This window comes from Crotalus tigris, unplaced genomic scaffold (genome assembly GCF_016545835.1).
Source record: "Crotalus tigris isolate CLP2741 ecotype Arizona unplaced genomic scaffold, ASM1654583v1 scf7180000018053.2689490, whole genome shotgun sequence".
Taxonomy (NCBI): domain Eukaryota; kingdom Metazoa; phylum Chordata; class Lepidosauria; order Squamata; family Viperidae; genus Crotalus; species Crotalus tigris.
In genome coordinates, this window is record NW_024096796.1 from 969,225 (window position 1) to 993,056 (window position 23,832).

The 23,832-nt window shown below is 36.8% G+C and overlaps 3 protein-coding genes across 7 annotated transcripts in view; 2 read left to right on the plus strand and 1 right to left on the minus strand.

The window, feature by feature from the left end:
• Nucleotides 1-7,892, plus strand: part of MYO7B (myosin VIIB) — a 70,524-nt gene extending 62,632 nt beyond the window's left edge. For 3 of the 5 annotated variants that reach the window (XM_039347125.1, XM_039347124.1, XM_039347122.1), the window contains 5 exons: nucleotides 332-448; nucleotides 750-833; nucleotides 1,480-1,599; nucleotides 3,336-3,449; nucleotides 5,850-7,892. In XM_039347125.1, the coding sequence (XP_039203059.1) occupies nucleotides 332-448; nucleotides 750-833; nucleotides 1,480-1,599; nucleotides 3,336-3,425 (411 nt within the window). In that variant the 3' untranslated portion in view covers nucleotides 3,426-3,449; nucleotides 5,850-7,892. Of the gene's footprint in view, nucleotides 1-331; nucleotides 449-749; nucleotides 834-1,479; nucleotides 1,600-3,335; nucleotides 3,451-5,849 lie in introns of those variants that run through there. The other 2 variants (XR_005557145.1, XM_039347123.1) reach the window with 2 other exon arrangements.
• A 107-nt stretch (nucleotides 7,893-7,999) lies between these two features.
• The window catches only part of LIMS2 (LIM zinc finger domain containing 2), a 35,979-nt gene continuing 20,146 nt past the window's right edge, over nucleotides 8,000-23,832 (minus strand). The window contains exons 6-11 of the mRNA XM_039347140.1: nucleotides 17,383-17,532; nucleotides 16,797-16,947; nucleotides 15,217-15,309; nucleotides 13,482-13,530; nucleotides 13,282-13,357; nucleotides 8,000-11,169 (exon numbers count right to left, since the gene is read on the minus strand). Of these exons, the coding sequence (XP_039203074.1) occupies nucleotides 11,022-11,169; nucleotides 13,282-13,357; nucleotides 13,482-13,530; nucleotides 15,217-15,309; nucleotides 16,797-16,947; nucleotides 17,383-17,532 (667 nt within the window). The 3' untranslated portion in view covers nucleotides 8,000-11,021. The remainder of the gene's footprint in view (nucleotides 11,170-13,281; nucleotides 13,358-13,481; nucleotides 13,531-15,216; nucleotides 15,310-16,796; nucleotides 16,948-17,382; nucleotides 17,533-23,832) is intronic.
• On the plus strand, nucleotides 17,539-23,781 carry GPR17 (G protein-coupled receptor 17). The gene is made up of 2 exons (XM_039347141.1): nucleotides 17,539-18,981; nucleotides 20,263-23,781. Exon 2 carries the CDS (start codon nucleotides 20,290-20,292, stop codon nucleotides 21,301-21,303), a length of 1,014 nt encoding a protein of 337 aa, XP_039203075.1. The 5' UTR covers nucleotides 17,539-18,981; nucleotides 20,263-20,289; the 3' UTR covers nucleotides 21,304-23,781.

The window sequence follows — 23,832 nt, forward strand, 5'->3', positions numbered from 1 at the left end:
AAATCTAATCTACTTCTTGCAAAATTTCTCATTGATAACAATCATTTCAGAAACTGCAATTCTTATATTTGTTATACTTCTGTTTGTTATAGGTGCAACACTTCACTTATTTCTTATTTGGAGGTTTAATTTGAAGGAATAATTTACAGTGCTCAGTGCCATCACTTTTGCCTATAGCAAAATATGTTATTTGTAATCCTGGAGTGAAAAGTTCTAAAGTAATCAGTTTGTGTGATTATGTGGGTACAAGGAAAGACTACTTTCTCCCTACCCAAGAAAACAATTCTAATGTGAAAAAAACTGATTAGTTTTGATTCACATTATATTACAGAATATTATTTCTGCTGTCAACAAACTTGGTCAAAAAAGTGTGGATGAGGCCAAAGTTGCCTTCTTGAAGTTCATATATCGTTGGCCAACATTTGGTTCAGCTTTCTTTGAAGTGAAGGTCAGTTCAATGGTTCCAGGCCTCTGGGGGGGGGGAGGAGGAGTCCTACCATCTGAAGTTTTTTGTCTAAAAGAAATATCTTGCGGATTGCTCACTTTTGTAAATTCTAAGAGGACTCATTCTCATGACCTTAATCAATTTCAGTTGCCTCTCAAGAGCAGCTTTTCACCTACCCCTATTTCTGCAGTAATTTGTTCCATAGTTCTGGTGATTCCAATGCTTAATAACAGAATGACAATTAATGTTACAATATGAAAAAACAGCCCTGTGAACCACATTCTGCCTTCTTCTATTTTACTAGCAAACATCAGAACCAAATTTCCCTGACATAGTATTGATTGCTATCAACAGGCAAGGGATTTCCATAATACATTCAAAGACTAAGGTAAGAGATCTTTTTAAAAACCTTAATTATAATCTGGAAAAGGTGCACACAATTGATTTATGCTAGAATTAATTAAATGCATTTCTTAGGTAAAGAATTGTGAGAGATTGAGACAGTCTAAACCTTTTATAAGTAAATACTGTTTGACCACGGCTGTGAATGTATCAGTTCTGCTGTTATTTCTGTTGAGAATATATACTGGATAAAACAATTTTTGAAGCCTGAATCATTTTCTTTACTGCTCAGATTGGCTCTCCGAAATGCTCTCTTCACAGAAAAATAAAATCAGTCATAACAAATTTTTGTACTTAGGTCTGGTGAAGCTAGAAATGATAAACTTATTGCTAAATGAAGTTAGTCATGTGAAAGGGAACCTCCAAGCTGAATTGTAATAGTGACAACTGAGGAAGGTCAATCCATGATTAGAAGAATCTGGTCTAGGGATAGCTCTCCCTAAAAATAATCCATTTTAAATCAAAAGATGTTGGCAGAGTAATGTGAAAAAAACCTCATGAAAGTATTGCTTCTTAGAAGTATCTGATCTGATGTCCCCAAATAGCCACGTCCCTTTTTTTTTTTTAAAAAAAAAATAGTGATCTTTTCATTTTATAGCAGTCTTACATGTATGATTTGTGTTGTCCTACAGGAGATCTTAGCTCTTTATCCCTTCAATAAAATTTCTAACTGGAGCAGTGGCAGCACGTATTTTCACATGACAATAGGGAACCTGGTACGAGGAAATCGAATTCTTTGTGAGACATTTCTGGTAAGAGAAACAGAACTTTGTTAAGATCTTGCATTATAGAGAGGGACAATGAAAATAATATAGTACAGCACTTAGTCCTTTTTTTATTGTTCAGCTCTAAAATTTGGTGGTATCTCACCAAATTATGAAGAATATTTCTACTAATTTTCTGTATAAAAGGATAGAAAAAAAATGAAAGCTTTAAGTAAGCTTTTCCCCAATCCTCCAGAAATGTATGAGATTTGGCCTGACAAGCCAATATTTTATTGCATCACAACTGAGCAGCTACAAGTAGTTCTTACAACAATTCATTTAGTGACTGTTCAAAGTTACAATAGCACTGAAAAAACCTATGACTGTTTTTCACACTTATGACCAGTGCAGGATCTCCGTGGTCATGTGATCAAAATTCAGATATTTGGCAACTGGCATGTATTTACAGAATGACTGTTGCATTCTCCCAGGATCATATGGGGGAGCCAGATTCACTTAATGACTGTGCTACTAACTTAACTGTTATGGCAGGAAAGATCGTAAAGTGGGGCATAACTCATTTAACAACTGTCTTATTTAGCAACAAAAATGTTGGGCCCAATTGTGGTTGTAAATCAAAGATTAACTGTATAGTCCCTTGGTTGCTAAAAAGGAAGAAAGATGCCTGATTTCCAGCCAGCAAAACTTTGTCAGCCTACATGATTTCTACATTTCCTAAGCATATTTCATGAAGGAGCAGGAAGTCTATTATTGTATTTCCTAGAAACAATGTTTGATTCATCACATTCCTATATACAGTTTTCGATGTTTCTTTTGGGTAGCATTTCATGTAAGTGCTGAAGCTGTGCTCGTATATTTGTGAATCATTGTAGAGAAGTAGAAGCGACTCTTAGACATTGAAGCAGATCTTGAAGCAGATCCTTCCTGTGGGGGTGTCTTTGGGAATTAGTTTAGTTCCTTTTTGTGAAATAATCAATGATTGAGGGGAGATAGGTTTTCCACAACAATCAATATCTTAGCTTTGGAAAGTAGTCATCAATAATTTTCAGTTCATCTGGTTTCAGGCCTGGAAAATAGTTCTCTATTCTACATTATAGACAAAAATTCTGAAAGAGACAATTTCTCCTACAGTATTTACTCTAAAGTCTTATTGGAAATATGTTCTTCTTGGGCCAGAGTGTCAGAAGGATAAATTCCTCTTGGTTTTAGGATATTTAAGGTTATTACTCTATGAAGAATAGATGACTAGCCTTTACAGTAAATCTGGCTTGTGTAAAGATAACACTTTAAGTAGGAGTAATAGCACAATGCTTGCATCAATTGATAGGGAAAGATGTTCTTTCAACTATTAAAAATGTTTGTAACTCTATCCAAGGGATGATTTAATATTGCTTTACCGATAGAATATTTCTAGCTCAGGGTTGAACTGTGGTGTCCTTGGTGCTCTTTCACCATGCAGACGTTTCATTACCAAATTAGGTAATATCAATTCTAGTAAGGAGTGGGGTTTGCTCTCTTTCTATATATTAGTGGCTTGTCTTGTCAATGTTGGTGGGAGTGGTCTTGACAGTTGCTTGATTGGGCTGTTGTTTGCTTCGACTCTTGGTCTAATGTTAATCTTGGTGCTAATCTGCTCATCTGGGTGTTGATTACTGGTGAGGTGTTTTGGTATTTTTGTTTCTTTTTTGGCTTTTTGATTGTCTGTTTTGATTAATATGTAGATGCTGTTTATCTCTATAAATATTGTTTTGCTTTTTTCCAAGGGTTACAAAATGGATGACTTGTTGACATCATATGTTCATTTGCTAATGAACATTGTAAACAAACAGAAAAGGCCCAATATCCCAGTTTGAAGATGCAACTATCATCATGCAAAGGTTGTGCCAGATTTGCAATATTTGCTCTCTTGAAAGACATGAGATTTGGTTACTTTGCTTTTTTAAAAAAAAAAAACCAAAGAGAAGAGAACCATACAAATGCTGCTATACCAGAAATAAGTGTGGTCTTAGCTGGCTGCAACTTAATCATATCTGGCTTGGTTACAAGTTGTACTATCAGCATATCAAGATTTTGTACACTACCATCTTTTTAATAATTATAACCTCCTTCCTTGGAAGTATTGATCACATTCTTACTGTATTCTAGCCATCAGCAATACAGTGCAAAATGATGTTTGCTATTTTTTAGTTATAAATATATTACATTGAAAGAAAACAGCATGCTCTTGAGTTGAAGATTTCATTTTTTGAGGACTACCTGAACTTGATAAAATATGCCTCTGTGTCATATATGCCTACTAGTCTCCAAATTAAAAAAAAAAGCCACTGGATTCAGTGTTGCACCCACTCTTTCCTATTTCTGGAATATGCTCGCATGATGTTATTACAAATGAAGACTGAAATTTGCTTAAATAGTTCTGTAAACTTACATAGTATTTATTGTTTGAGAATTGCAGTTGTGTCCTTTTTTAAATACTATTTTAGTTTTTTGCTTGCTTTCTATGATCTGTATACTATTTGACAAGCTTCCACAGCGGAATTTCAGCCTATGTAAACATACCTAAAATTATGCTTTGTCAGATAATTTCTGACAAAGCTGTAGATCTGACCAAACACAGCCTTTGTTCTTCTTGCCCTTTGCCACCAATTCTTTTGGCGGAAATGATTGTTTTCTTGGAATAGTTTGGTGTAAGAACAAGGAACTTAATATCTATGGTTGATACTACAATGTTTTGTGTATAGGAGGAGACAATGATATTTTTTTTCTAAGCTATTTCATATTATGAAAATCATATTGTATTTTTACTTATTCTTGAAGTATTTTTACCAATTGATAGCAGCCAGCATGTGGGCTGTTATTTTGCCAAAGTAGTCACATCATCTCTTGTCAATTGAGATGAAGGTATGATGTTCTGCAATTAATGGTCATATGCATATGTGTGACCGGAATGGGACAACTCACAGCTGCCAGCTCACCATCAGGTCGCCTCTGCCAAATCACTGCTGCCAAGTCACCTGCAGGACAACTCCACATGGCCAAGTCACTGGAGGATAACTCTCCGCTGATGGAGAGCCGTGTGGGCGGGTGAGTGAGTGGGTGGACAGAGTGCAGAGCAGCAGTAGCTGCCAGGGATTTCCCATTTTCACACCAACCCACCATTACTGCTGCCGCTGCCACCGAACTCTGGGCCGAAGAGATTGGGGAGAGCAGCAGCAGCAGTGGGCAGCAGGGAGACAGTGGCTGCCAGGATCATCCCATTTTCACACACACACACAGACACACATCCGTCACTGTCTCTGGCCTCTTGGCAACAGCAATAGCAGCATGGTGAGAGTTATGAAAATGGGAAATCTCCAGCTGCCATCACCACTTTGTACTTTGCGCACACGTTGCTCGCCTGCCCGGCTCTCTTGGTCATCCACAGAGAGTTGTCCCGCAGCAAGTTGGCTGTGTGGAGTTGTCCTGCAACAACTTAGCAGCAGTGAGTTGGCAGAGGCAATTCGGCAAGCTGATGGCGGTGAGATAGCTGCACTAAGCTGGCCACACGTTGTCCTAGACCTATGTATGATAGAGTAGTAATATTTCTGTGTAAGTGAAATTCCATATTTTTTAAATACTTTTTTTTAAAAAAATGAGCATAAATATATTTTATGAGCTATGTCTGTTGCTGATACTGTTTGCTGTGAAATTAGCACGATCAAGATGACAAGGACTATACTGCAGATTTTCTGAATTCTAAATGTAAATCCACATTATGTTGCAACTCAATATATTTTGCATATTTGTTTTATGTTAAGTATATGCTCCAAATATTTTCTCCATTTTTAAACACAAATACATAATACATGCAGTTCCATTTCTTCCAGAAATATATGGTACTAAGTCAAATACTGTATAAACCAAATAAATTCCTGAATAATCTATCATAATTTGCTTTTATCAAACTCCTTAATGATTCTGACTAGATCAAAGGATGGCTGTGGCAGAATACAAGTTAAACACATTAATAGCTGTAGCAATCAATGTATGATATACAAGGTAATAAAATGTAGGACAAGTTGTTACTTAAAGTGAATGTACTTTTTATGCCCTAATCAGAGGTTGTGGATATGATGGCCATTTGTTACATACAGATCTATCATAAAGTAGACACTGCAATTTATCTGGAAGACTCTCACAGTTATGGAGAACAGTACTACATTCAAAACTGAAAAAAATCAATGCTGTAATTGGGAATATATCTATTTCTAAAAGAAAAATATATTACTTTTTTTTAGGAAGAAATGCTGGATCCATCAAGAGGAGACAAATTATGTGGTGGCTATTAGAGGCCTGTGGAATATTATTAGGTAACATAGTTTAAAAATTCAGGATGCTTATTAGTAACTACAATGTAACTAATCTTACTGTTATATTATGCAGAGATGAGTAATCATCATCATAGGAATCATAAACAATATGGTGAGACATAATTTGCAGAAACCCGTACTGGATTAATTATCACCAGGGTCAACAAGATCGGCAGTAGCTGTTGGTTACCATCAAGTGGGAAAAATAGTGAAAACTGAAGAAATAAACTTGCCCTAACATCAAGAGTCTGGATGAATAAGATTACTACAAATAGCTGGGCATACTTCAAGCTGTATGCCTCATGTACGCTGAAATCAAGAAGATTGGAACTAAATACATCATGAGAGTAAAGAAGAGCTTAAAGTTTTCCTCAGTGGAGGAAATGGTATCAAGGCAATTAACACCTCAGCAATGCCAGTCATTAGATACCAGCTGGATAAGAGGACTGGACTCAAGCAGAACTAAAAGCCCTGGATATGAAGACCAAAAACATAATGATAACAAATTATGCCCTTCATCCACGCAGGGATGTTAATAGACTTTATTCAATAAGAAGTACATACAGGTGTGGAATGTTGTTAAGTACATCAAATAGTTGAAGAAAAATGGACACTGGAAGAATATTTAAAGGACAGTGAAGAAGATGCATTGAAGCTAGTATACCATGAAAGCTTACTGAATACCTGAGAGTCCCAATGGGCCTACAGGAAAGACCAAATGAAGAACAGAAAAGACAGCAAAGTATTACATGGCCAGTACACAAAAAAGGAACAGGATAAGTAAGTAACAACTCCTGGCAATGGCTAAGAGCAAGAACATTGAACGAGAGATGCTAATTCTGATTGCATAGGACCAAGTCTTAAGAACGAATGCACATAAAGCCAGAATTGGGGACAGCAACAGACAACAAATGCCTGCAAGCAGGAACTGGTGGGACCACAAAGTAAACTAAGAGAAAACAAAGAAATTAAAGTGTTCTGGGACTTTAGAATTCAAACAGACAAGAACATGCCACATAACACCCCAGATTTAACAATTGTTTTAAGAAATAAAAGTCTAGATAGTGGACACTGCAGTACCTGGAAACAACGAAATAGAAAACAACTGAAGAAAATCACAAAATATAAAGATCTGCGAGTAGAAGTAGAATAACTGGCAAAAGAAACCAAAATAGTACCAATATCCATTGGATGAGATCCCAAAATATCTGGAGCACCACTTGAATACTATTGGCATTGATAAAATCACCATAAATCAATTGCAAAAAGTAACTTTACTTGAAACAGTTTACATCCTATAACCATACCTTTAATATCATCAAACATCTGCCTATTCCAGGTCCTTGGGAAGGACTTGATAGGTAGATAAAAATCCAGTCTAAACATCTGGCTGATTGTGTAACCAACCATAATATAATCAGTCCTAATTGAATGAAAGCATATTTTACTGGAAAGGAAAATATTTTGCATAATATTTGAATATTATCTATGGAGAAAGATGCATTAGAATAAAATATCACTATGACAATGATTTTATTAAACAGACAGAATCCTAATAGAAATAAAAGCAATACAGTTAGGTACACGTGACTTGTAAAATAGTTTTTAATGTTATGTTTAAAAGATACATAGCTGTGCTTATCATTCCAACTATAGAAAGTAATTACAATATTTTAACCCAGCAGGAATTTTTGATAGAGAAAAGTACAGAGTAAAAATATTATATGTGCACATTTTATTAAAGGTTTTACATCCATACATTGAAAGATAATTAGTATGTTGAATGAAAACACTCCATCAAATCTTATACATTGAAGTGGCTTATCATGCTAATAAGTTAAAGATTGTCTAAATCAGGGGTGTCAAACTCAATTTCACTGAGGGCCGCATCAGCATTGTGGTTGCCCTGGGGGGGCTGGGCGGGTGTGGCCAGAGTGGGTGCAGCCTAATGGGTGGGCGTGGATGGAGTGGGTGTGGCCTATTGGATGGGCATGGCCAGTTCTACATCATTCACGTCAAGGGTGCCTATGGGGGGCCTGGGCAGGAGTGGGACAGATCTGAGGGTCTCTGGCAGAAGGGGGTGGGACCGGGGCAAGTGCCAAGGCATGGTCCATTGGGGCAAGTGCCAAGATGGCCACCACAAAATTGTACATTGGCTCCCAGCTGGCCTGGGCCAGGGCCAAGGTAGCGGGGGCCATTCCCTCAATGCCAACAATACCACAGGATAATGGGTTAGTATGTTACAGTGGTTAGTAACTGTGCATTTAATATTAGAGTTATTTGCTAACTTCAGGAATCATTTATAAATTTATATAAAGAAAGTGCACGTAAAATATGAAAAAAATATTTTATTTTAAGAATATAGTGCAAGTATGGTGCATCTACATTCAAGATATTGAATAAAATGATATGAACCTGTTTGATTGCATTTAACAGCAAAATCTGTCATGTACTGGTTATGTTTATATCTTTATGATCACTGAAGAAGTTACCACAGATAGTCTTCAACTTATGACTATTTGTTTAACAGTCATTCAGTCACAATGGCAAATGGAACATGTATACTTTATGGCCCGTAAAAACACTTTACAAGCACTTGTAAAACATTGCACTACTTTCATCCTTGTCCGTGACTGTATTTTGCCCACTTGGCAACCTGTTTACATTTATGACCAACTGCCAAGTGCCCTGTGATCATGTGATTGCCATTTGCAATCTTCTTTGCCGGCTTCCTCAGAAAGTCAATGGGGAAAGCTGGCAAGAAAGGTTGCAAATGGAGGATTTGAGGTCCATTCTTCCAGTGCAAAGAGGGACTTTTCCTGCCCTCTGTGTAAGGAAGGGAAATCTTCCCCCACACTGGAGGAATGGAGCTCAGATCTGGTAAAAATGCTAGCAAACGTTCAGGCTCACAGCCTTTCAGAAAATCAGCTTTGCTAATGGTCTGAAAGTTTCAGAACATTGAGTCTCAGATCCTTTCAGAATTCTGGCTTTGCTAGCATTTATCAGAGGAGAAAATGCTAGCAAATGCTATTGTTCTCACTATGCACGCCTTCTCTGAGTCTTGCAATTTGCAGAAGGAGCCTTCCGAATCACTATGAAAATAGAGCCCTTGTACAAGCTGAAGCAAGGTGGGCCTAGCCAATGGACATCTTCCAGCCAGTAGCAGATTTCCATGTGCTGATGGGCATTGGGCCTCCACATCCTAAGGCCACCCCACACGGTTGCTTATTGACCGCAACAGAAAGAACTTGCATTGCAATTGTTGAGAGAGGCAGTCACATGGGTGCCTTGCTTAAAGACTACAATCCAGGCTCAATTGTGCTTGTAAATTGAGAACTATTTTTATTACTTGAGCTGGAAACATGTTCCATTATGGCACCTACTTGTATATATCTGTGTGTATGCTATGGAGTAAGTACTTGTAAGAATCAGGCTGTATAGGTAGAATTCATGTTTTTCTGGGTACGATAATGCACCCAGGGTGTTTTGACTTGCTTCTGGTTATGATAGTAACATGAATAGCTGAAACTTGTGATAGCACCACTGGGGGGGGGGGGAAATCCTTCAACTTTATGGTGATTAAAGGCTATTTTAGTAAGGGATTAAGAATGTTTATCTAACATGACCACAGAGGATGACATCACTACAATAAATTGATTTATCATTTATACATTTTATATAGCTAAACCACTATATAAGTATTAATGTGTTCTGTGTTTTGACTTCTGGCTTATGCCTGTGCACTGTTCTTCAGCAATGTAATCAGTCAGTTCTGCTGCTCTAGCAAAAATGAAGCACAAGTGCTCATATACTTCTCTAGGATGTTGCAGCATTTTAATAGACTGAGCAGACAACATAAACATAACACTTTGTTTACTTTGCTTAAATGGATGTGGCATTTCAGACACATAAGCTCAAATATATTACTAGATCACATAGGAAGGTCTTGATGAAAGTGATTCATTCAATGAGAATGTGCTTACTGCTCTTACTCTATTTATAAAAAAAATATGCTAGTCCTTGTGCATTTTTTCCTTTTCCATTATACTGAAAAGTATGATTTCAGATTAAAAAATGACCTTTCTTGTGCCAATCACAATTGCTAATAATAAACCAAGCAGGAGATAATATACATCTTTACTATAATTACTGAAGAGAAACCAAGTTTACCAAATAAGCATCTTACTCCGCACTAATCATTCTGCTCCATTTCATGTTCTGATCATAAGAACACAAGTACTATGGTGCAATATTACAAAAACAAACTATTTAGGTTCAAAATAGAAAACCCAAAGTATTGCTATAATACCACACAGTATAGGTTATTTGGAATGGCATTAGCAGAATCATAAAGAAATGAAGAGAAATTGTAAAGTGTAGCATATGGATTACACCAATTGATATTCACAAACCTTCTTGCTAACAGAATAATCACCAATTCTAGCTATGTTTGCCTGAGACAGCATATCTCAAAAACTAGAGGTTTCTAGCTAAATTGTTTTGGTCCATTCAGGTCTTATTTTCTGCTTTTTGTAATGTGAGAAAATGTATAATAGGTAGGAAGTTTAGCTTAAGCATTAGTATCTGTTTCAGCAGCTGAAATATTTGGTTGGTAAAAGAAAACATATCAAGCTTCACCATTACAGTGATATGGACAGCCATCTAATAAAACCAGTGTAGATTTATCACGTTGTCATAATGGCTTAACTGAAATTGTTAGTTCACTATTTAATTATTAGTCCCTTGCCATTTTAAGATAATGTTCACAAAGGGTACAATGTTATCTATCTCCCACTTCTACATCTTACTTTAACAATTCATAGAATACTATGACATATAGTATAAATCTGGCTCTCTTAATACTGAAAAATGAAAAAAAATCACAAAACACAGTTACAACAAAAGGAAAATAGTGCATGTTCACGTACAGCCACAGCTTCTCCCCCCCAAAGGCCAGACTCTGTGCACTATACCTGAGCAGAAAACATTTAGATTACTAGATGCAACTAGTGAGGCTCTGTGTGTCTTGGGCCCTTTAACCAGTCTTGGATGACTGCTAATGGGGAAGAAGAGTGCCGTGTGAAGGGAGCAGAGGCCTGTTTAAGCAGAATTCAGATCCAGAGCTTTGGGTTGTGTTTTCTTGGAGGTCAGCTCAGACAACTTCTTCAGCCTTTTCTTCAGCTCCAAAGGGAACTTCTCATAGCATTTCTTGCACACCGGCTTCATGTCAAATTCCACAAACTTATTCCTTTGAAAGAAATATATTACCAATAAATTCTACTCATAAAGTCATGTTGGGCTTGAAAACTAAGTAGGGAAGATGTGAGGTACATTTTCCCTATAGTTACTGTTAAGGGGCAAAATTCTCCAAAGTCCTGGTAGTAAATCTACATACAAATAAGTGCCTCGTTCAACCTATGGTTTAAAATAGAATACTTAAGTGACTATCCAAGCATAAGATACTGTTGGTATCTGCAATACTATTAGATATGTTTAGTTTTATTATGTACTTAATAATAATTCTTGTAATAATTAGGGGGCTGGAGGCTAGAACAAATGAAAAATAGTTGCAGGAATATGACTAGTTTAATGAAAAGAAGTACTAGGTGTGACATGATAGCAATGTTTCAATATCTAAGGGGCTGCCACAAAGAAGAGAGGGCCAACCTATTCTCCAAAGCACCTGAAGGCAGGACAAGAAGCAATGGATGGAAACTAATCAAGGGGAGAAGCAACCTAGAACTAAGGAGAAATTTCCAGACAGTTAGAATAATTAATCAGTAGAACAACTTGCCTCCAGAAGTTGTGGTGCTCCAACTCTGGAAGTTTTTAAGTCACCATTTGTCTGAAATGGTATAGGGCAGTGATGGCAAATCTTTTAGAGACTGAGTGCCCAAACTGCAACCCAAAACCCCCTTATTTATTGCCTGGTGCCAGGTGGGTGTGGCCCACTGAGTGGGTGTGGCTGTGGTGGTCATGGCAGACTGGGTGGGTGTGGTCACCTCGATGTTGCTCGTGGGGAGAGATGCCTGTGGAGGCCAGGCAGGGTTGGGGCAATCCAGGGGATCTCTGGCAGGTGGGGTGGTGGGCAGGAGGCTCATCCTATGGGGTGATGTGAGGCAAGGCAAGGCAGGGTGGGGGTGCCATTGTTGCAGGGCACGGCGAAGTAGAGGCCAGGGTGGTTGCTGCCTGACACCTTCGGCCCCTGCACACAGAGGCCAGCAAGTGCACGGGGGCCGACAGTGACCGTCAGCAGCTACAGTCTGCCAGCCCCTTAACCGGCGCACTCTGGGGCTCCGCAGCCCACCACCAGTAGTTCAGAGAAGCTGCCTCTGAGTTGGATGGCCAGCCGACAGCTGAGGAGGCGATGCAGTGGGTTGTGCCCAGGAAAAGGAGAGCATGCGAGGCCAGGAGGTTCGCCACCACTGGTATAGGGTTTCCTGCTTGAGCAGGAGGTTGGATTAGAAGATCTCCAAGTCCCTTCCAATTCTGTTATAATTCTTATGTTTCTCCTGTGGGAGCAGCAGATGACCTTTTGCTATGAAGGACAAACTTAATACTGTAATTCTTATATATTTAAAAGAAACAATTCATTGATTGCTATTTTGGCCTTATCCAGGGAAACCTCCTTACATAGAGTTTTTCTAATTAATCATGGTTTTTTTCCCCTTTGCTGTTACAATGTGTTCTTGACAGATAACCAATTATTTCAGCTATGTTATTGTGGCAATCTTTGTAGTTGGTCGTTTGGACCCACAAGAAGAGTAAGTCTGCTGGGTCAGAGTTTTGGTTTTACTTGGTGGTCAACAGATCCTCTAAATGACTGCAAGTAGGAGGTAGAAATACATCTGTTCCTGCTATTATTCCTGCAAATGCTATTTGAGGGAGGCTGATTTCAAATCAGAGATACAACTGAATACTAAAAGCCCTTCATCCTCTCTGGATTTATCATTTCTTTTTAAAGTTATTTAAGTTAGTAGCTATCACCAGGTCTAGAGGCAATACATTCCATAGGTTAATTGCATAATATATAAAGAATAGCTTTCCTTTGCAACTTCACTGGGTGATACTGGTCCTAATGTTTTGAAAAAGGGAGGGTGATAAAACGTCTTCCTCTTCACTTTCTTCGTGGCATAAATGACTTTTTAGACTTTATCGTTAGCCTCTGTTCCAAGCTAAAGCATCCCATACTCAGAGAAATGATTCAAGCCTACCAAGCATTTGAGATGCTCAGTTCTGTTATATCAGCACCCAAAAAAGTATTCCATGTGTAGTGGGACCACATTAAAGATATTACTCTTTTATTTCAATCCCTTTCTTATGAAAATCCCTTCTGAGTTAGCCTTTGCTGGCCACTTACTTCAAGGTGAGCTTGATGTTGCAGGTAGAACAGGAGAAGCAGTTTACACACCAAGCTTTGTTGAGAGCAGATACCACTAGTGAGAAATAGTAAAGAATAGGATGTTATCACACTATAGCGTTGTTCCAAATTCAGTAGATGGATTTGAAAAGAATCATTGAAAAGAGCCGCAATGGGTGTATTGAGAGTCTACAGCTTACCATCCCCCTCGATCACGTGGCTGCAGTTGTAGCAGACGTCTCCAAAGAGCTGCATAAAAAAGAACAAAAGCAATAATTTTCATTCAAAGGAAGGAATGTTTCAGCCCTTACAGTTTATTCATTGCTGCCTCTAGAAGAATGATCTCAGTTATTGCTCTCAATTTCAGTCCCTTCACAGCTTTTTTTCAGAACTTAAAAGAATCAAGTTTTAATTCCTAAAAACTGCATATCTTAAACAATTTTAAAGTACAGAATCAGAGCAAAATCTTTGCTTTATTTAACCACATTTTTTGAAGTTGAAAGCTGTTGCTCTGATTTTATCTATCCATGAGAGGATGAGAATCTGAGGAAGGAAGGAGAGTTTTCCATCATAATGTTCAGATTATTTTTTCTCCAGTTTATATCTAAAAATTAATAAGAATTATACTTGTTGCTTTGGAAGAACTCATCTAACTTCAGTTACCCAGTTTATCTCTTTCAGGTTTGAGAGGACCTTAGATTAAACTAAACAATTATACATTCTATAGTTAAGGGGCCCTTTGATCATATGGGAAGGCTCCTTCAATTGGTGATAAGTGCTTGATAATAATTAGAAAGTATTCCATCAGTGTAACAAGCTGTATTTTTAATTTAGTTGAATATTTAAAATATCTCTAGGTTGACTCTCCCAAACACTAAATACTTCTAATGTTTATTTGCCCCACTGAAATCAATGTATTGTAGAGGAAAGAAAGGACAGCAGAGCCTGTTATAAGCTCTAGGCAATGAAAAATGGATGAAGAGATAACAACGCAAGATTTCCCTCAAGTTCAACCCCTAATCTGAAATGTAGTTCTGAAAAATTTGCACAATGTGAAATGAGAGGAAAGGGAACTCCATGTGCCCTTTAAAAAAAGACAGCAAGCCTCTTTGAGATCCTGCTCGTCTAAGGCAGTGGTGCACCATAGAACAGGAGTACCCAACCCCCGCTCCATGGGCCAGCACTAGTCCGCAGCGTGCCAGAAATAGGGCCGTGCAAACAAGCAAAGCCCCATCTGCGGGATGCAGGCAGCACATGAAACCACGCCGCCTCTGGTCCACGGAAAAAACTCTCTCCACGTAAGCAGTTCCTGGTGCCCAAAAGGTTAGGGCCCACTGCCATAGAGCAATGAAAGATTCCTAGAGAATTTCCCCAGACTACAGATTCTCTTGTAACTGAGCAGTGCTACTGATCAGTTTCCTTTGAGAAAGCTGAGGAAACCTGGGTTGTTTTTAAAGCACCTTTTTGTTTCTTTATAAGGAGCACTATGCACAGCACAGTGAAAAATAATCTATTTCTTTCAGCAGTCTAGCTTACAACAAACAATAAATTATGCCTCATTTTCCACTTCAAGACATGATGTTTTCTTCCAGTAAATTCCAACTAGGAAATTCTTGGCACTGACTTCTCTTTTTTCTGCCCTTCATTCTGCTCCATACTTATGAATGGCTATTTATGGTTAGCCAAGCTAGAGACAATTTGATTTGCATTTCCATCCCAAGTGCAAAGTATTCCTAGACATTAAGTACTTATTAAGACTAGTATATCTACCATATCTTTAAATTTTATCTTTTTAAAAATTCTCTCATTCAAAATTTGTATCTTACAGAAAAACATTATGCTTTGTTTCCCCTGTCAAAAAAGAAGAAGAAAAATAAAAAATAAAATAAAATAAAAAGAGAAACAAAATATCTTATAAACGACAGTAGACTTTACCTGATTGTAATGAGTCTCACAGTAAGCCAGACCCTTTTTCTCATAATGCCGGTGTCCTAGGAATGGCTTCTCACATTTTGCACAAACGAAGTGCTATAAAGTGAAAAGGACATGTTATATCAAAGGGTCATTATCAAAGAAGTTATGTTAAACATGACATAACATTTGTTATGGAGTTTTGTATGGTAAAAAAGCAAAACCAGCGATACCAAGCTCATGTTATTTCATTGTTTTGTATAGTCACCTCCTCCAAGGGGATGTTGTTGTGGAAGTGCTGATGCTTTCAAATAATGCTGGACTAGAAACAATGGTCTAAGAAAGTACCACCTTTGAATATATTTCATTTTTATGCTACTGCATACTGATTTCTAAATTGTATCAAATAATTAAGAAGAAATGGGAATTATATATTCCACAATCAAACTCTGCAATAAAATATGCCATGTTTCACTCCAAAATCCTATGTCATCTTTATTATATAGAATTAGTAGTGGAATGTCAAATTTCATACGAAACTAACATTCCCAATAACACTCATATTTGTGCTGAACTTGAATTCTAGTACTTCTAAACATGTTCACAATTGCACCTTTTGAGTCATTGTTATCCCAGCAATCCTAAGTAAATATCTGTTGGTTATAAGGTAGGAATATTGTCTTTTCTTTAGACATTTGCTTTTTTATTTAGTAATATTTCTACACTGGATTCTCACAACCACTAGCAAGATGAAATACCTTGATATCAAAACATATCAAAACAGAATATTCATAATATTATCTTAAAATATTAAAAATATTTTGGATCTATTCATCAAATATGTACTGTACCATAAAATTTGAATTACATCATTTAAAACAGAATATAAAAGTCAGTACAACCAGTAACTTATGGTCTAGAACCATGTCTTCTAATGTAGTATCAATGACAGAATCATATTGTACATATGTTGCAGCATTTCCTTTGATTCTAGTTGCTTTTCAATCACATTTTAATCTGACATTCTATAAAGCTATGAAATATCTTGATATAATTGACGAAGATGAGTTAATTTTTCTCCCTGACTGTCCTATTGAGATTAACATTTGTACTTATTTGTACTTGCTGTACAATACTTATCTTTCAAAAGACAAAGAGAGATTCATTACAGCCATCCTGTCTTGAAATGTTGGAAGACTATTCATAGATTTTAGTAACAGGATTTAAAAAATAATAATAATTGTGGTCTTTCAGATGTTTTTGAACTCCTACTCCTCCTATCCTTAATCATGGATTATCCTGGGAACAATTCAACACGACTTGGAGGGTCACAATTTTCCTGACCTAATATATTAATAAATTTATCTTTTAAAGCAGGAAACAGTTTCATCTATTATTGTTTCATGTATTTTTTACTATTTATATATTTGGGGCAAGACAGGCTACAAATCTAGCTAAATGCAAAATAAAGATCGATTTCATTTAAAACTATATTGTGTATGAAAAACAGCGGCAATATCTGTTTATTAAATCAGGAAAACACATTGTATTAAAAATGGAAGGGTAATGATTTCCAGCAAGCAGCAGATTGGGGAAGTTCTCACCTCAACATGCCATTGTTTTCCTAGAGCATTGACCACTCGACTCTCAATAGGCCGCCGACAAGCCCCACAGATTGGAATGCCCATCTTATCATGGCACGGCAGGCAGTAGAGCTCTCCTTTCAGCTCCCTGGCATCAGCGGTCAATTCTTTCCTATACAACAACATTAGTAGTTAAGACTTTGGGACCAATATTTGTCCCAGATAGCATGTGCTAATAATCACTACATAATCTAAAACAGGCTCTTACTAAACATGAAAAGGGGAAACATTCTTAAATATAAATATACTCCTTAGATTTCCTTTGACTCATTATTCATTCTTACACATACTGTGGAAGAACTATTTTTAATATAGACTTTGGTTTATCACTTGTATTTTAGAAATCAGAAATAATCAGAATTACTGAGCCACTGTCCATTAAACCTCAGAAGGGTTCTCTGTTGTAAATGTTTTATCTAATTAATTTTGTACCTTGGAAACTTTACATCTAGCTTCTTAATAGGCAATTCATGTTCAGAGGAGATTCAGTTCAATAATTTACTATGTAAAAGGAGATTTATAACAACTTAGCACATGGCCAACATACCCACAGTGGGTGCAGCTGAAATGATCCGGATGATAGGAGTCATTCCTGAACATAAGAGGCTGTTCATCAATTATCAAGTGGCATTTCTGGCAAATATATTTGCCCAAGCCTTTGGCTTTCTCACGATTGTGGCAAGGCCGACAAAGGTGTCTAAAATGCAGTTGGAAAGAGAAATGTTGAGAGACATCATTTAAATAACAGTAATTTACAAACAAATTTCTTGTTAGACTTCAGAGCTTCTGAATCTTAATAAGAACATTAATTAATAAACCATGTTTGGAACTTGTGTGTTATTGCATGAATGACATCAACACTGAAATGGTTTAGGTAAATGTCAGTATGATTTTCTATCTACTTATGGCTTTAAAAAAGTCGGGAAATTTCAAATATACAAGTACACACAAATGCATTTACATTTAATTTTGCAATTTTCCCCATATAGAACATGCTCTATTTTGTTCATTTATGGGACTGAATGCATAGATAACATGAAAAGCTAATTGATAAACTGTGCAAAAACCGAAAAGAGCCAAGCAACTCAAATTAATGGCACAGTCTCCCAGGCTTCCTGAAAGATCCAAACAAGGTCATTTGGCCTCTAGGTCCTTATCAATAGAAAGGAGCTAATAATAAATCTCAGTTCCATGAGCCCACTGTGGATCTTGTGTTCCTTACAATCCTCCAATAGAAAGCCCAGTCAGCATAAGTGGAAAGGAATGTTATTAGCACACTTGCTTCACAAGTCTTCTCTGCTCTTCCTCCCCAAAGCTGAAGATACTAAGACAAGAGCTACAGTTCACAGAAAGAAAGCAGACAGCGTCCCTTTATAAATGGGAGTATGCAGCTGTGTTGCTCTCAGGATAAAGGCATCAATTTTATTCCTCTCTGTGGAATGAAGTCTAATTATACAGGGCAAGACATAGAGACCCTACTGCAAGTGTCCTAAGAAGAATACCCTCCCATTTTACTGAATAAGGGGCCTTCAGCCCTTTCCACTGATAAACCATTAGCAGCCCGGCTCATTTGGAAGCCCTGTCTACTATCCTATAGATCCTTGTCCAGTGCAAAGCAAAGGGAGGTCCTAGAATCACAAAGCCGTTACTATGGTAGCCGTCCTTCTCACTCACATTCCCACCCTTATGGAATTATCCCTTTCTGAAATGTCCTGTTGTGTCTGTAGCACTAGATTTCCCCTCCCCTTCTGCAATACTCTCCAAGATCTCTAAGGCAGCCAGAGGACTCCAAAGGCACAGTGTAAAAGAGGTCCAAAGAGAGAGGTTTTAATGAGCAGGGAAAACATTGGAATATTCATAAATACAATAACAATTAGTAACTCCCTCCTCCAACAGCTTAGCTGGAATTAAGACAGTCTTTCACGACAGGCATCTTATCTCCCCCCTCTTCTGTGTGCAAGATGATAAAGGACAATCACACCTAGCAGAAGTCTATATAGTGCAGCTCCCTTTTCACTGAATTTCCTAAAGTCAACCTCTGATGGAACTTTTTACAGCGGTGTTCTCTTTTCTAAATTTGCTGGTGTCATAAAGAGCTCAAAGGTTTTCATCACAACTTGATCAAACTGCAAGCAAACTGCAAGAGGTAAGAGCTTTGGTATCAGGGTCAACAACATTTATTAGCCTAGAAAATAGAGCATCTCCTAACTTGTATTGTTGTTTCCAAATGAACGGTTTCTATTATTACTGTTCAAGAATTGTTGCCTATAATGTTAAGAACACAGTTGGGTGTTCTACTTAATATTACTAGATTACAGCATATAGTATAATATATACATAATAGTGGAGATTGGTGATTAAATATTACATTTATAAATGAATTACCACCGTTACAACAAAATGATATAAGTTTATTTTTTAATGTTCATAATACTCATAAAATATAACTTTAGATGAAGAATGAAAAGCTTTGCTGTTCTAAGAAAATAGAAGTAGCTGTGATTTCTAATGTATTTTTTATGACAAATAGTTATGATTCCCTTAATAAACTAGAGAATTGAATACAAACAAAAGACAATCTGCTGCATGCCTGGAACTTGGGAATGTTTGTTAAGCTTCATTAAGATATAATGTAGTATTTACCTTTTTGCTGTAGAGGAAATCCTTTATTTTATATTTTTTTTGAAGCATCTGGAATACTCTGTAGTCAAGTTGCAAAATTAATACTTGCTATTGGTATAAAGTGTTTATGTTCCAAGAATATTAGAATTATATCCTAATAATGCTGAATTTTTCATTTATATGATTTCTATGCTTTTCATTATATCTAAAGACTTGAATGAGATTAACCATAGGAACAGAAGCTTTTCCAGTATTTATATCGCTTTTATTTGCAAAGATCTGTCTACAACGCACTTTAAATCACACAAATGATGCATGCAATGCACAGTATATACCACTTCTGTGGAACTGCAATTGAATGTACACACACACACACACACACACACACACACACACACACAAGCATAATATAATATTGCATGTTACATATAGGGATAATTAGAATTGTGTATTTATGACAAGTAAGCAATTAATTGAAATATGGCTAACTGAAAAATTTAAAAGTAGAACATTCTCTCCCAGAATTATACCTAATTTGCATGCATAGTTTATAAAAAGAATAACCAGGATTCATATGCCAATATATAATGTTTTTGTTTATGCATCTAATTCTAGAGGATCTCCTGATTATCTGGAGGTGGCTTTTTCAAAAGTCTGACGATGGGGTTATCAGACAAAACCTAATCAACATCCAATAGCAAGGAAAACAAACAGCAAATGTTGCTAGTTCATATAATAAATAATAAAACACAGATTTCTTGGCATTGTAATATTTTCGACCATGTTTGTTTATTTGGTATTTCAGGTTCAGATTGAAGACCAGTTGTGAGGAATGAACAGCCAAGCAGACTCCTCAGGCCTGTTATTCAACATTTCCCTGTCAAATTCAGAGCAATGTGGCAAAGAGAGTCACATGGAAAACATCCTTTTTGCTATTTTCTACCTTCTCGACTTCATCCTAGCCTTTCTGGGCAATGTTTTGGCACTCTGGCTCTTCATTCGGGACCAAAAATCAGATACCCCTGCCAACATTTTCCTGATGCATCTTGCTGTAGCCGATCTATCTTTTGTGCTCATTTTGCCAACTCGGTTGGTCTACCACTTTTCAGGCAATCACTGGCCATTTGGAGAGCTCCCTTGCCGACTCACAGGGTTTCTTTTCTACCTCAACATGTATGCAAGCATCTACTTCCTCATGTGCATCAGCATAGATCGCTTCTTAGCTATCGTGCATCCTGTGAAGTCCCTCAAGCTCCGGAGGTCACTCTATGCTCATTTGACCTGTGCCTTCCTGTGGGTTATAGTTGCCGTGGCCATGGCACCTCTTTTGATCAGTGTGCAGACAGTTGAGATGAATAATACCACCATCTGCCTCCAACTCTACAGAGAGAAAGCATCACGCCATGCTCTTGTATCACTGGCTGTTGCATTCACTTTTCCATTTTTTACTACAATAACCTGCTATTTACTGATCATACAAAGTCTGAAGAGGCACCGCATTGAAAATCATCTAAAGGAAAAAGCCATCAAAATGATAATCATGGTTCTTATGATCTTCTTGGTCTGCTTTGTGCCCTATCATGTCAACCGCTATATTTATATCCTCAGTTATGATGGTGTAAAAACTTCTTGTGCAACGCAGAGGATCCTGGCACTTGGCAATCGCATTACTTCATGCCTCACCAGCTTAAATGGTGCCCTAGATCCGATCATGTATTTTTTTGTTGCTGAAAAATTTCAAGAGGCCTTGTGTGATTTGTTTTGTGGCAAAAGAGTTGCAAGATTACCTTCAAGTTATGATGGGAAAACAAATGACAGCTCTTTAAGTGCTAAATCTGAACTGTAAATACCCCAAAATAAAATACTTCCTTAACAAACGTTTGCTGCCCAGCACGGCTTGATCTCCTAGAAAGCAGAACAGCTTTTCTATAAAAACACAAGATCTAATATTTAATTGTTAAGGAAACAACAGTATATACAACAATCCTAATTGGAAAGGGGGACTGAGGTGGTAAATGGTGCTATTTCCAAAGCACTCTATTCCGTTGGCCAGGATGGATAGTATCTTCCTTTTTTTTGCCTTCTACCTAGCATTTTTAAGGGTTTTGGGGGATGGGTGGGTGAGGAGAATTACAAAGATAAGAGTTACAGGTACTATCAGGAAATATAGTTCTTTTGATTTCCTGGAATACTCTTTTGAGTGTTACTGTCAGTAGAAATATCACCAATAGATTTTTCATAAGCATAATCTGGTTCTACAGAAAATTAAGAGGCAGCTTTACCTTATCATCATTTCAGGAATCAGATCAGGTTGGGTGAAATTATGAATCTTGTGATAATTTTTGCATAGCAAATAGTAGCAAGTAATAATTACATTAGGATATAAATTGAAATTTCAGTGAACAAAAGTTTAGTAACTTCACCAGAAAATAAATTTTCATAGATGATGAAAGAATAGACCTTTTAATATATTCAAACAGTGAATAGAGAAGTTTTAGTAATATTCAGGAGCTGTCCAAATTGTATTTTGTGCAGTCTACAATATAACAGGAATTCACCCCAAAGTTGTTTAACATTTAGCAATAGTACGTAGCAATAGTACTTAGAGTCTTAGACTTATATACCAGTTCACTGTGTTTTACAGTCCTCTCTAAGTGGTTTGCAGAATCAGCATATTTTCCCCAACAATCTGGGTCCTCATTTTACCGACCTCGGAAGGATGGAAGGCTGAGTCGACCCTGAGCCAGTCAGAATCAAATTGCTGAATTGCTGGCAATCGGCAGTCAGCAGAAGTAGCCTGCAGTATTGCATTCTAACCACTGTACCACATGGCTCTTTACATCTACAATGCAAACTTCTGAGAGGTTTATGAATATGGGGTTTAATTTTAAACAAACGTTATAATTCCCCCACCATAGTTGAAAAAGAATCAAAAAGCTACAGATTCTTTTTGCTATACCTCAAGATGAATAAATTACAAACATCGTATTTGAGCAAAATGTTCCTTTTAATTATAGCTTTGGCTGTAGATACTATTTTCAATAGCAGTGAATGCACAAATCACATTTTATGTACAGATTCTTATATGACTGAATAGGGTTAATGAATTCTTAGACAGCTTGCTACAAATCATTAACTTAATTCAGTTTAATAATTTAAGATGTAAGTCTAGCTGGGCACTTAGCCCTACTTAATGTAGACTGCATCTACCATAGTGTCTTAGAACAATGATTATCTGAAGCTGGAGCAACTGCGCTTGTACAGCTACCTGCTTGACTTTGCCAATATAACTTTACTGCAGTTCTATCACAAGTGTGTGCTATCATGCTTATTACCTTTCTACATATCAGATTCTAGTCAACTTTATACTGTGCAACTTATAAGTTTTGATGTTTTCCATTATGTTTATAACATATGCACATACAAGCTAAATGTTTAGCTGAAACAATGTAGAATCCTCCCATTTGCCTTTTAGCAGCTCAATTCTAACTGTTTTCTAAATTGAAGTATGCTGTGACCACAAATACATAGTATCTACTAAAGGAAAGGCACAAGGACTGCCTTTAATTTTTCTAAAAATTCTTTTTAATTTAAAAATTGTAAATTTCCTTAGCCAATATAATAGAACAAATATAAAACATAAAGATAGATTCAGAGAATTTACAAACAAATAAAACATTTAATTTCCAATAATTATTTTCATTAAGGAAAATAATATAAATGCTAAGAATAGGTTAGAAAACTGAAAGTTGCTGCACATATTTTGAGGCTATTCTATTTTGTTTTTGTTTTTCCAAATAATTTTTCCATTTATTGTTTTTTTACTTTTACATTCTTTATAGTCTCATTTGTACTTGAAATTTATATTTAAAAACTGTTATATTTCTTACATAACTGGAAATACATTCAAAAGGAGAATAAAGTAATTTTGTTTATATTGGTACAAAATTCTGTCTATCCAACAACATTGTTGGTAAGTATTGTCTATCTTAATATAACTGTATTTATACAAATGCTTAGCTACTTTCTAACATTTTGTCTAAAAGAATTACCATTTTGAAAATGGCTGCCAATGCATTCGTTCTCCAGACTTTTTGGAGACATACCTTCCTTTCCATAACTTATCACTAGTTTATATAATGCATTCAACTTCATATTTATCTTCTATGCCAGGGGTAGGCAACCTTGGCTCTTTTATGACTCATGGACTTCAACTCCCAGAATTCCTGAGCCAGCACAGCTGGCTCAAGAATTCTGGGAGTTGAAATCCACGAGTCATAAAAGAGCCAAGGTTGCCTATCCCTGTTCTATGCCTATCTCATCAACTGCTAACATTTAACATATAAAATACAGACATAGTTCTATCTATTCTTAC

Bases quoted from the DNA above. Each gene is read 5' to 3' on its own strand.
- GPR17 (XM_039347141.1), top strand. From the start codon at position 20,290: ATGAACAGCCAAGCAGACTCCTCAGGCCTGTTATTCAACATTTCCCTG.